The sequence below is a fragment of the Felis catus genome, chromosome A1, assembly GCF_018350175.1.
Source record: "Felis catus isolate Fca126 chromosome A1, F.catus_Fca126_mat1.0, whole genome shotgun sequence".
Lineage (NCBI taxonomy): Eukaryota > Metazoa > Chordata > Mammalia > Carnivora > Felidae > Felis > Felis catus.
The window spans coordinates 28926938-28940930 of NC_058368.1; the positions used below are offsets into that span (position 1 = coordinate 28926938).

The following is a 13993-nucleotide window of genomic DNA, read 5'->3' on the forward strand; positions in this document are numbered from 1 at the left end:
AGATAAAAAAAATTTTTTTAGATCATGATGAGATACTATATACGCCTTTGAAATGGCTAAAATAAAAAAAATACAGTAACAAGTGCTGACAAGGATACAGAGCAAATGCAACTTTCATACATTTTTATGGAAAAGCAAGGACAAGGAATAATCAAGACGTTGCTGAAGAAGAACCTACTAAATTTCAAGGTTTATTATAAAGCTTCAGTAACTAAGACAGTGTGTTATTGGCGTGGGGGAAGAAAAATAAATAAGAGAGCAGAATGAAGTACCCAGCAACAGATGCATGCATATAGAGAACTGTATTTTATGATAGCAATGTTAATCAGTGCCATTTAGTATCTGGTGGTATTTGGACAATTAGCTATCCATGTGAAAAAAGGACGAATATGAATCCCTGCCTCATGCCATTCACAAAAATAAATCCCTAATGGGTTTAGGATTTAAATGTGAAAGACAAACTTTAAAATGTTTAGAGAATACATAGGAGAATGTCTATGATCTTGGAGTAGGAAAGGATAAATACATATTTGGTAAAAATTTGAAGTCAAGCAAGAGGGAAAAAATAACACAAAATTCCAGAAGAGTTATAAACATCTAGGGCAGACAGGAGATATGAATGGGATACAGCATTCAGGGACCTCAGAATGCTGGTAATGTCCTGTTCCTTATGCTAAAGAATGAATGAACCAGATATTTGTTTCATTTATTTCAAGGTAAAAAATATATATATATATGTTTTATGTTTCACATTTGCCTAAAAATTATAATTATTGGTGAAGCAGCTATTGTCTACGCCAGATTCAAAAAGGTCAAGGAATAATTTGGTTTTCTTATACTTGTGAAATACAAGTTTACCACCGGTATCTGCTTAAAGGGCTGCATTGTAGCAGGTGTGGTGAATATAGTTTATAGTACCATAGCCCCTTGAACAACAAGAGGGGATATAGGGTGCTGACCCCCTTCACACAATCACAACTCCACAAATATAACATCTGACTCCCCAAAACATAACTACTAATAGCCTACAGTTGACTGGAGGCCTTACTGATAACATAAATGATCAACACATATTTTGTATGTTATATACATTACATATGTGCAATAAAGTGAGTTAGAAAAAAGAAAATGTCATTAACAAAATCATAAGGAAGAGAAAATACACTTATTGCAATTAAAGAAAGAAAATCATAAGGAAGAGAAAATACACTTACTGTAATAAAAATCCACATGTAAGTGGACCTTCACAGTTCAAACCTGTGTTGTTCAAGGGTCAACTATGTTTCGGTACTTTAATCTTTTTTTTTTTTCTTTCAGTCACCCAGTGAAGTCTATTCTTGGAAAAGGCCATCATCTCTTCATAAACCAAATGTCACTGACACAACATTCTATGGAGGAAAGAAAACAAGTGAAAGTCCAAAGCAGAGCAATTGTGTGACTCTTTTAGATACTAATCAGATAGTCAGGATTTTGCCCCCAGGAGAAGTCCCTCTAAAAGATATCTACCCAAAAGGTAAGAAACTTACCAATTCCTAATTTGCCAAAGTAGTAAACCTAGTTTTCTTTTGGTAGGGATATTTAACTTATCATTGTCATTCTGTATTTATAAATGTGGATAAGTCTACCAGGATCTAGCAGCTTAAAAAGTCCGAGGGGTGGGCTCAGAAAGTTTTCAGTCAGTTTCTCGCAGTCTCTGATTGAAGCCACTGCTGTTAGAACTCTTTTTCCTTTGCTTTATAATCTGTACAATAACTTAACTTAGAAGATGTATTCAAAGGGACTTTTAAAAATTCTTAGACTACTAGGCATAGAAAATGGGGCCCGACTTATGATGAAAGACCAGGGACTCATGCAGACTGATTCACTTAGTAGTTCTCTCAAAGTCGTCTTATATTTATTACCGCAAGATATATGCCAGGTCCTGTGCCACTTTTCCTTATATACCTTTATTTAATCTTCAAATCCCCATTCTGTCATCAGTGTACTCTCTAGCTTATATGCAGGGAAGCTGACAAAGGAAGGCAAGATGGCGTGCCAAGGGCCACAGCACCGATGGCTGGTAGAGCCCAGATCTGCACTAAGGTCTTCCTGTCCCAAGTCTAGAGCTACTTTTGCTGGACCACATAGGCTTTCATCATAATGGATAATTATGAAAATGTTTGATCATTGAGCCACAGATTATTATTTGCATCGTAGTGGTAGTAATATGTTGTCGTAGTGGTAGTAATATGTTGTCCTGTGTTTACATTCATTATATCACCGTGAACTTAAGAACTATAATGCTACATGTATTATAATCTATTACTGGGTTTGGAAGTCCTGGTTATATGATAATATTTAGAATTCACTTCTTCCAAATAAATCACCATTTCCTCAAAATGTTTTTTATGGTAGAAGAGGCAGGTAAAGAAAGTGACAGTCTCAGTACAGTGCCATGGTAGGAATACTCACAAGGTGATCTATGAAAGGGGAAGCTTACAGTCCAGACTGGTGATGATGAGCTGACCCTTGAAAGGATAAATGGGATTGAATCAAATGAAGGAATTGTTTCAGGAACAGGGAATCCTATGTGAAAGGTACAGAGCCATGAAGGCATCCCAGGAAATACAAGAAATTCTATACCAGAATTTAGTGTTATCTCCAACTACCCAGAAACCTGGGAGTCAGCCTTGATACTTCTTCTTCATCTTCCTCTCTATCTAATCCAATCACAAATCATCATGTCCTTTTGATACAGCCTGACTACTGTATTTTGTATCTACCCACTTGACTAGAGTTCTATTACCAACATCCAAATCACTGCCATCTTGCACCAGAATATTGCAACAGCCTCTTGAGAGTTTCCTCTTCCAACTCTTTCCGCATCCTACCCATTCTCCACACATCAGACAGAGTGATATTTTTAAAGTATGCATTTGTTCTTATTAAGTTTCAGATTATACAGAGTAACATTCACCCTTTTTTGTATATAGTTCTGTGAGTTTGACAAACACATACGGTTGTGTAACCATCACCATAACTGAACAGAGGACAGTTCCATCTTTCCAGAACCACCCCCCCCCAGTGCTTCTTTGTGGTCAACCTGTCTACCTACTCCCTAACCCCTGACTGATCTGTTTCTGTCCTTACGGATTTGCCTTTTCCAGAATGTCATATAAATGGAATCATATAGTATATGGTCTTTCAAGTCTAGCTTCTTTCACCCAATATCATGTATTTGAGAATCGTTTATATTGTTTTGTGTACCAGTAGTTCATTTTATTGCCAAGTAGTAACCTGTTGTGTATATGTGCATGCTTTGTTCATGCTTTGTTGGTAGATAGTTGGATCATTTCCACTTTTTGACAATAATGAATAAGCCTACTCTGAACATTTATGCACAGATCTCTGAACATAAGTCTTTGCTTCACTTGGGTAAATACGTAGGAATGGCATTTTTACATTATATGATAGAACTGCCAACCTGTGTTCCAAAGTGGCAATCATTTCACATTCCTACCAGCAATGAATGAGAGTTCTAGTTGTGCCTCCTCACCAGTTCTTGGTGTCATCAGTCTTTCCGGCAGGTGTGTAGCAATAGCTCATGATGATTTTAATTTGTATTTTCCCTAGTGCCTAATGATGTTGAGCATCTTGTCACATGTACCTTCTTTAGTGAAAGGTCTGACTGTTTGCCCTCAGGTTATTTGGTGTTTTTGATTGTTTGTTTATTTGTTTTAGGAGTTTTGTGTGTTCCTTATATATTCTGGATACAAGTCCACTATCAGATATATTCTTTTCAAACATTTTCTGCCTTCTTGATGAAGGGAAAATCTTCCCTTCTAGAAATTTTATAGTTTTAGATGCTCCATTTTGAGATAATATTTTTTTTAAATGGCACAAGGTATGGATTGAGACTCATAGTTTTGTATGGAGATACTCACTGTTCCAGCATCATTTGCTGGAAAACCTGTCCTTCTCCATTGAATTGCAGCATTCGGACCTCTGCTGAAAATCAACTGACCACCTATGTCTGGGTCTGTTTCTGTATTTTGTATTGTGTTCCATTGATCTCTGTATCTATCCCTTCACTAACAGCACAGTCTTGGTTATTTCCTAGCTTTGTAGTTTATAACGAGTGTCAAAATCAGGTAGTATAGATCCTCTAACTGTTGGTAGGGATCAGTGGATAGAAAATTACTAAGAGGAAATCAGGGATAAGGAAACCTATGGGCTAAATCGACCTAACAGGATTCTTGCTGAAGTCAGGCCAGGGTGATCAGACCTTACCTGGGGGGAGTAGAGGATGAGGAACCTGATCACATATTGAGGCGAGGGAGAGGATTCTTGCTAAACTTACTTATTAGCAGGACTCTCGCTGAAAGTGGACAAGACAGAGATGGACACAGAAGCCCAAAAGTCGGGGTCTGTTTGGGAAGAGGATCCAGAAGAGCCTGACCAGAGTTTGGTTAAAGGAGATAATCTTTGGGGCGCCTGGGTGGCTCAGTTGGTTAAGCGTCCGACTTCAGCTCAGGTCACGATCTTGTGGTCCGTGAGTTCGAACCCCACGTCGGGCTCTGGGCTGATGGCTCAGAGCCTGGAGCCTGCTTCGGATTCTGTGTCTCCCTCTCTCTCTCTGCCCCGTTCATGCTCTGTCTCTCTCTGTCTGAAAAATAAATAAAAACATTAAAAAAAAAAAAAGGAGATAATCTTTGTCACCATCCATGTCAATAGCACTTTCATTTACTTTCACTGCTGCACATATTACAGTTTATTCATCTGGTCTTTGTTGATGCACAGTTAGGTTCTTTCCAATTTTTGCTGTTACAGATAGTGGGCAATGAATATTCTTATATCCCTCTCCTTGTATATATGCTGAGAGTCTGTCTATCTATCTATCTATCTATTTATCTATCTAAAAGTAGCATTATCAAATTGTTTCCCAGCATTGTTCCAGCAACATAAAAGGGTTCCTGGTGCCCCAACCTTATCCACTCTTGTAGGCATCTGACCCCGTTATTGTGGTTTCAGTTTATCTTTCCCTAATTTCTAGTAACTTGAAGAATCTTTTTACATGTTGCAATTTACTCTTCTGAGAATTGCTTGTTTATATCTTTTACCATTTTTCTCTTAGATGCCAGGAGTTTTATTTCCCCTCACTTGTTTAAGTAGAATTCCTTAAATATTCCAAACGTATATAAAGTGCTTAGCATAGTGTCTAACACACAGGAGGAATTTTATAAATGTGGGCTGTTAAAAAAAAAAAAAAAACTAGGAGAATGACAAAAGGAGATACCAGGATGATAGTTGTGCACAGATCTAGGGATCAACCCATTCAGATGAGAACATGAAAAAAGAATAAATATGTGACTAACAAGCATTATCATAAGGGATAAAAAGTAATGAAATTTTGTGAAATTTTAAGAAGCATATATCAAAACTATGAGATAATTATCATCTATAAGTTAGGAGAGGAGTAACTGATGTTAAAGTGTTCTAGTGCCTTACATTGTTCAGGAAGAAGGCAATGATATTAAGGTGATGTGTTGGTAAGTTAGGAATTGAGTATATAACTTCCAAAGTAGTAGTGAAAAGATTATAGCGTCAAACATACTTTTGCTGGTTAAGAAGCAATCTTTGAGCTGATGCTGGTATAAAAAAATTTTTTTTAAGTAAATAGAATCCAACCATCTATCTGATTAGCCAGGAACTATTGCATATCAGCCTTTTATTAAAGAAATCAATAGAAACTGTAAAGGCTACTCTCTTGGTGGCTTTTACAAAGATGGTATAGCTTTTGTTTAATGCAAACGAGGAGAGATTTACTGCTTTCTTCCAATCATTTTTCATCTAGGGAAATGTTAGCTGTTTTTGTTTTTTTGTTTTTTTGTTTTTTTATCACAGTTCTCAGCTCTTTAAGCACAAAATAATGACTCTGGATTGAAATTGATGCCCTGTGTTTTGAACTTTGAGTAAATTCAAAGATTTGGCATTGGCACGATTGCAGGGCACACATCACTCTTAATCTGTAAACACAGAAGTGCGTTAAACCTGGCAGTTAACAAATGTCCATCAAATTACATTGCTAGAAGGAGTGAATTTTTTAATATAATTTCATCTTCCCTCTGAATGTGTTCGTGGTTGTTTTGCCTGACAGCTTTTATACCTCCTCCTAACCTTGGCACTGTGCACATAAGCTGTCCCCACTGTTTGCGGGAACTATGCAGGAAGCACTGCAGCCGTGACTTCCCTTTAATCATTGGTAAACTCATCCTCGCGCGTAGCTTACACCTATCTTGGAAATCCACCTGGATTATAAATGTAATGGAAATTTACTGAGCCTCTGTCCTCTCTACAGCGTTGAAACATTTAAAACGGATTGACAAGGATTTGGCTAAGTTTGCAGGGAAGTCTGGCCACGATTTTCACTTCCTTAATTCAATCATGTATTCTAAGCTGATTCGTTTTCAAATCAGTAAACATCAACTCTGATCATTTTTCAAGCACTTACCATTACCACCGCTACCACTACCCTTAATACTGCTTTGATGTGCTTTATAACCATGAATTGCCTTTTCTGATACATGAAAAATATTTTTTAGCACCAGGAGTAAAATTCTTGCTTTCTCCTTCTTGAAATAGACACAGTCATTATTGCATTTTCTCACCCTCTTTATGCCATGGAATTAATTTGCACAGTGAAAGAAAAAAACGATGTAGGGAAAAAAAATATTTTAAAATAAGTTGACTTACTTTGTTTTCACAGGCCATCTAAAAGCATTGATGGCCATAGCTCAGCTTCATTCTGCTATGTATGAAAAAAGTTCCCATGAGTGACAAGCCAAAAATATAAGTCTGTTAGCTAGACAGCTCTAGGCATCCCAACCTCTTCAGTAACTGGTCATTTTTGGCAAAGAACCTGGGTCCATAAATAATTCAACCTACTTCAGCTGGGTCTTAGCCACAGGAACTGTCAAAAATGATAGATGGTGCAAAACTTTATCCGAGACTGACCTTCTATCCTAGGCAGCATTTCCAGTGCAGGCCTGTGTGACAGATGATAAGCATGCTTGTTTTCTGTAAATGGCCATCAGGGGACAGCCAATTGAGCTGGGTGGTCAGATTACCATAGTAACTCTCTTGTCTTACCCTCTGTTATCCCTGGACATTACCTCCATTTCCTCCTAAACCTCTGACCCCTGGCACTCCTTCTTGCCTTGCTCTGCAGCTCATACCTGGCCCCAGGCCCATGAGTCTCACCCTGGAGTCTTTTCCAAGTCCCGAAAGGCCCTCGGTGGGTTGGATTCGGTCTGGTTTGGTTAAAAGGAACTTTCCTCATTGTGCTTTGGGCACCTTGAATAAGGGAGGAATCAACCTCCTTCTTCTCTATCCTCAGTGCTTTGTATAGTATCTGGTGCAAAGTGAGCTTAACCATGTTTGTTGAATAAATAAGAGATATTTTGAGTTTTGAATTTTTCAGATGGTCTAACTCAGAAATCTTCAGCTAAAAACATGAAATAAAAATGTGAAGTTTTTAATTTTTTTGGAAACTACATTGGATAAATCCAGTGTGAACATCCTGGATATCTCATTCTAATCTGGAATTGTAATAAGATATAGACAACCGAGAAAATCTTTAAGAGTAAGGGTTCTGTAGAGGCGCCTGGGTGGCTCAGTCAGTTAAGCATCCACCTTCAGCTCAGGTCATGATTTCCTGATTCATGAGTTTGAGCCCTGCGTCAGGCTCTGTACTGACAGCTCAGAGCCTGGAGCCAACTTCAGATCCTGTGTGTGTGTGTCTCTCTCTCTCTCTCTCTCTCTCTCTCTCTCTCTGTCTCTCCGCCCCTCCTCAACTCGTGCTCTGTCCCTTTCTCTCTCTCAAAAATAAACATTAAAAAAAAAATTTTTTTTAAAGTATGGGTTCTGTGTAAGGGAGATTTTTTTAAGAGATACTGATAGCCAATATTTTGTAAAACAATTTTAAAAGTTGTTGCCCTAGGGTCAGCCTAGGTAGGAGCTGTTTAGAGTGGTGGACAGAGCAGAGACTTCAAAGCTGGAACGGCCTGGTTTGAAAGCCGCCTACATCACCCTCCAGCTATGTCGCCACAAGCAAGTCACATTATTACCATAATTCTGTAAGCCTCAGCTTCCTCATCTCTCGAGCAGGAATCATAAGTCTTTGTTGTCAGTATTAAAAATACTACCTGTAAAGACTAAGCAGAGTCTGGGGCACCTGGGTGGCTCAGTCGGTGAAGCGCCGACTTTGGCTCAGGTCATAATCTCACAGTTGGTGAGTCTGAGCCCTGCTTTGGACTCTGTGCTGACAGCTCAGAGCCTGGAGCCGGCTTCAGATTTTGTGTCTCCCTCTCTCTCTGCTCCTTCCCCACTCCCACACACTGTCTCTCTCTCTCTCTCTCTCTCTCTCTCTCTCTCTCTCTCTCTCGTATCAATGAACATTAAAAAAAAAAAAAAGGACTAAGCAGAGTTTCTGACACAGCAGTGGCAGCTAGGGATGATGGGTGGTGTAACTCAAGGCTTTGGAAAAGAAATCAGCAGGCCCCTGGAATCCTCCTGGAAACACCTCCAGAACTGGAGATGGGAGCTCTGGCCCCTCTATGTCATTCCCCTCTTCTTCCCCCACCATTTCATAGTTTCTGTGATCCAGAGCCCTCACCTCACTGGCCCATGCTCCCCTCACCCTCTCCCGTCTTGCGTGGCCCTCATTACTACAGGTACCGTGTGTCGAGCAACTGCTAATTAAGCGCTTTGCAATTACCCAATTCATCTGATCCCCCAAATGATGTTTATGATGCTCAGATGCTGTTGTTACCCCCATTTCACAAATGACAAAAGCAGTGAGATCATTAACTTGACCAGCCAAAAACGCAATTAGGACATATCAGAGCCAAGATTTTATACCAGGCCAGTCTGATTACAAAGTGGGTACTGATTCCACTACGTTATACTGTCATTGTGACTTCCCAGGAAGGAAAAACAGAATTCACGTGATGAAATAATTTCATATAAACTCTAAGTGCTGAAACTTCTCATCTTGGGAAGCTAGCAAAGACAATGAAAAGAACTTGGGTAATTTTCTGACAGCAAAGAATCATAGCCTAATATGCATGTATTTGACAATCTTTGTGTTTCCTTGACAAAAACATAACCTAGAGACTAGACTTGGCCCAGGACCTTGTCAGGTGGGTCTCAGAGTTTTGCCTGAGTGTACTGGTAACTTCATTCCACTTTTAGCAACATTCATGCTTTCTTTTGGTCTTATTTTGCTATCCTGCTGTAATTTAATACTCTGCTCAATGTCGTGACTTGTTTGTAGATGTTACCCCTCCACAAACAGCTGGTTATATGGAAATCACTGACCTTCGATCAAAGAAACTCCGATACATCCCTATTCCCAGGTAATCCACTTTCACCTTTGTCCTCCGTTTGTATGTCAGATAGAAAGTGAGCCAAGTCTTCCCAAGTGCTCTGAATAAATGTGTGCTTTTGCTTCCTTAAATAGCAAGCTCTTTTTTCCCCCCAGTTGCACTTGGCTTATGTCTTGCTGCTGTTCTGCATGGTTTATTGCTATTTTTATTTTCATTTGGGAAAAATGTCATATAGGTATAAGTCTAACAAACTTCAAGGCTTCATTTCTCTTTTTTGATCTGTCCTAATAAGTTTTTCTGTAACTGAAATAGCATTTTCAGTATTGCAGAAATCTTCGGGCTTCTTAAATGTGTTTAAGTTTTTATTTAATTCCAGTTAGTTAACATACAGTGTAATATTAGTTTCGGGTATAGAATATACTGATTCAACAATTCCACATATCACCCGGTGCTCATCACAAATGCACTCCTTAATCCCCATCACCTATTTAACCCATCCCCCCACCTACCCCCCACCTCTGGTAACCATCAATTTCTTCTCTACAGTTAAGAGTATGTTTCTTGGTTCATCGCTCTCTGTCTTATTTTTTTCCCTTTGCTTGCTTGTTTTGTTTCTTAAATTGCACATGTGAGTGAAATCATATGGTATTTGTCTTTCTCTGACTGTCTTATTTTGCTTAGCATAATACTCTCTAGCTCCATCCACCGTATCTATTAACTTTACATATTAGTTTTTGGAGGCAAATGTGTTCAAAATGTCAAAGGAATTTAAATAGCATTTGTTTAATATTGTTTTTAAATGTGCTACTGTGCATCTGCGGTTGTGAAGGCTATGTAGTAGCTAAAGGCTTCCAGAGATTTAGAATGAAACTCATGATCATTCACTGCTCTTATTATTGTCCAATGACGGAAGCAAAGTATTCAAACCAGTTGGATGGAGGATACAGAAGGGAAACAACGTGTTTGGTGTCTACCCTTGAGGAGCACAGGTGTCCTCTCCAGTAGCCCATCCCTTTCTGGATGCATCCATGCCTGATCTCTCTCTCTCAGCCTAACTGAGCCCCTGCTCTGGTCCACCTGGCCTAGATTCTTCCTTACATTGCCCCCCTGGGGCCAACTCCTCCTTCTTCTAATTTTTTACTCTGCTTTGGCCTAGATTGACATCACATCCCCCTACTAACATATATTTCCTGACAGGCAACTGAGACCTCACAACACAAGGGTGAAAGCCTCAGCTGAGATGCCAAGCAGAGGACCCTGGAGAGCCATCCAACAGGAGAGAAAGGCCAGCCACACCAAGGCTGTCAGTCATCCACGGCACCCGCAGGCCACGTTTGCACCCATTCCTCTAACCCCTAGAAGTAAATAGCTCAGCATGACAGTACACAGTAACTCAGAAGCACAGCTTTATTTCTTAGGACCCTTAATCAAGGTCAATAAATATGAAGAATAAAAGCATTACTCAAAAAAATAGGTTTACTCGTTCCAACATATAGAAGTATGGCTTCTTAGAGCATCTCACCTTGTCAATTTCATGGAAAATGGCTTTTGGTCATTTGGGGAAATTCCTTACTCCATATGAATTATATGCTTATTAAAATATACTATTAGTTCAAGCAACAGAAGCAAAGAACAACTTTTTGTTTTTTACATTTCTAAAGCATTAATAATCTTTTCCAATATTTCTCTTAATTTCTCCCTCATTGGCCCTAGGCTTTATTTTGTTGTTTTTCCGTTTTAACTTTCTATGTGGACCATGTTCTACCTGCCATAGGAACAACATCTGGAAGAGCAGCTGTGTATATAGCCAGTGCCAACTGGTCACTGTAATGCATTCATTTAGAGCTGTACTGTTCACCGGAAATATAATGCAATGTCATTTTATGTTCCTTCCTTAGCCATATTCAAAGAGGAAAAAGAAATTGGTGGAATTAACTTTAACTAAACATTTTATTAACCCGATGTATTTAAAATGTCATCATTTTGACACATATTCAATATAAAAGTTTTAATGAGATATTTTACATTCCTTTTTTCTTCTAAGTCTTTGAAATCAGTATTTATTTTACACTTTGGGAACATCTCAGTTTGGACTTGCCATATTTCAAGTGCCACGTGATTTAGAGTCTGTTCATTATCAGTATATCCTGAATTTCTCTTGAGATTAGCTATTGCCATTTTTGGCATATATGCAGTCCAAGAGAACAACCCATCTGGATTTCAGTTTTCCTGCTAGTTGCTTAAATTTAGCATTCTGCTAGATAGCTGGAATTTTCCATCTGATGGCTAACTTCAGATAACAGAAAATACAGTGACATTGCATGTAACTACAGAACCAAAATGAGTACATCACTTTTGCCCCCAGTAAAATTTGAGTATTTTTCCTCAAATTTTTGTATTATTTCCATCTGTAAAATGATACTGCCTAGCTCTCATGTGTGGGTGTATGTAAATCTGGGCTTCCCTCTACTATGATTCTATGTGTTCCTTAAAGACCTTGCTATTATGTATAAAAGGGAATATGCATTTAAAACAAGGTGAAGAAGGGGCGCCTGGGTGGCTCCGTCAGTTGGGCATCTGACTCTGGATTTCGGCTCAGGTCATGATCTCACAGTTCATGAGTTTGAGCCCTGCGTCAGTTTCCACAAACAGCACAGAGCCTGCTTGGGATTCTCTCTCCCTCTCTCTGCCCCTCCCCTGCTCATGCTCTCTCTCTCTCAAAATAAATAAATAAAACTTAAAAATGAAAAACAAGGTGAAGAAGAGATTCTAGAGCAAATTGCAGTAAATGTGATTTTTTCACCCTTTTTTTGACATATTTTGACATATTTCAAGTTTCATACTATGAAGAGTTAAACATTTAGCCAGTAGATACAGTACTCAACAGTCATACATCTTGAGTGCTCTTGGAAGAATTACAAACATTATTGTTTCACGTAGATAAATTTCATTATTCTTGAATAGCCCTTTACTTCACCATGTGTACCTATTAATTTTTTTCCTAAGGCAAATATTTCTGGCAGCAACGTGAGATAAATCCTGTATTATGTCAAATGTTGCCTTCTTTGAGTCCTATTATTGTAAAGTAGCTCTGAAACACTGAAGCAGTAGTTACCATCTTCTTCATATAAACATATTTTAAAGCTTCTGTGTCCCAGAGTAGCTGGCTGTGTCACCTGTGTTTAGTATCTACTAAGGCAGACTGGAAAAAAAAAAAAAAAAAGGTCAGGTAGTCTTGGTTTATTGTTTAGGAGGTTACAAGATTTGACCCAACATATAGTGGTTTTGTGGTTTCCCGAATCTACATTGATAGTTTATTATGTTTTTATTATCTGATGAGACTCCACCTTTAGACCATTTATTTTACATAGAAAATATCAGATGTATTTAGAGAGCCAATGCTGGTAATTCGAATTTCTAATCTGTTTCTTTTGTATAGTGAAGGCTATACCTAGAAAAAGGAAATGTGCAGTTGACTCATAGAAGCAAAACTGCATTCCTAGAAATGAATATGTAGCAAATATGTATATGTATGAAATATATATAATATGACAAATATATAAATTCCTTGTTATAAATTCTTGTAACTTCCTAAGTCAGAAAATGCAAACTATTAAATATAAATGCAGGTAAAGCCCATAGAAAAGATATCAGCTTTAGCACTTAGACTGAAACTTAGACCCCTGAGGAGTGAGTCTAACATTGCAGGTGCATGAGATATGAGTTGGTTTAGAGTTCTTTTCTTTCTGACAGTGAACGCCAATACAATCGGGGGTCCACAAATACAGAAAAATGTAAGTAACCAATAGATACCTGTGTATTTCTTTTCTTACAGATGGATCTCTTGGTATCTTTTAATATGTTTACTATTAGAATTCTTTATAGCAAGTTTAATGAACCACAATTAGGTAAACTAGCTTCGTTATTACCAACTGATTGACTACTGTAATTTCCTTTTCAGATCAGAATCTCTCTCACCATATACCACATGGCTGTCTACTATTTCGGACACAGATGCATTGCTAGCTGAGTGGGGCAAAGGTGCTGTTATTACTGTCGATATGGGAGGTCACATCAGGCTTTGGGAAACTGGACTTGAACGTCTGCAGCAATCACTCATTGAATGGAGAAACATGATTGGACAAGACAGTGACAGACATATGCAGGTACCACTCTAACCCACTTTCCCTCTTAAAGGTGCATATTTACGTATAAGGTTAGTTCCAAATGGAAGTAAACCTCTGGCCTCAAAACTTAAATACAGTTACTTAAATACCTAATTTCTCATAATAGAAAAAGACGTGTCTTTTTCTAGATAGTGGGAAAGTTAAAAGGAGCCCTTTTTGCGGTCAGTGCTTAAATATACAAGTTCCTCACATCACAACATGAGAATACAAGACAATTGCTTCTGTTTGACCCCAAGCATTAATCAGCTTCTAGCATCACCTTTGCATTTGTTCTTTTATTACCATCATCTTGGGCATCTCTGCATGCTACCAAGGAGGCAGAAATACTGATATAAAAGGCAGCACATTACCATAAGGTCAAAACCTTTAGACTAGAGAAGATACGTATATTATGCATCCAGCAAAGATGTGTTTTTACCAACTTCCTTATCTCCAGATAAT

General features: G+C 38.4%; 1 protein-coding gene across 4 annotated transcripts in view; it reads left to right on the forward strand.

Annotated features, from left to right (window-relative positions):
- Positions 1 to 13993, forward strand: part of VWA8 (von Willebrand factor A domain containing 8) — a 368120-nt gene that overhangs the window by 260975 nt on the left and 93152 nt on the right. For all 4 annotated transcript variants that reach the window (XM_045053513.1, XM_045053514.1, XM_045053516.1 and 1 more), the window contains 3 exons: positions 1318 to 1513; positions 9314 to 9395; positions 13327 to 13531. In XM_045053513.1, the coding sequence (XP_044909448.1) occupies positions 1318 to 1513; positions 9314 to 9395; positions 13327 to 13531 (483 nt within the window). The remainder of the gene's footprint in view (positions 1 to 1317; positions 1514 to 9313; positions 9396 to 13326; positions 13532 to 13993) is intronic.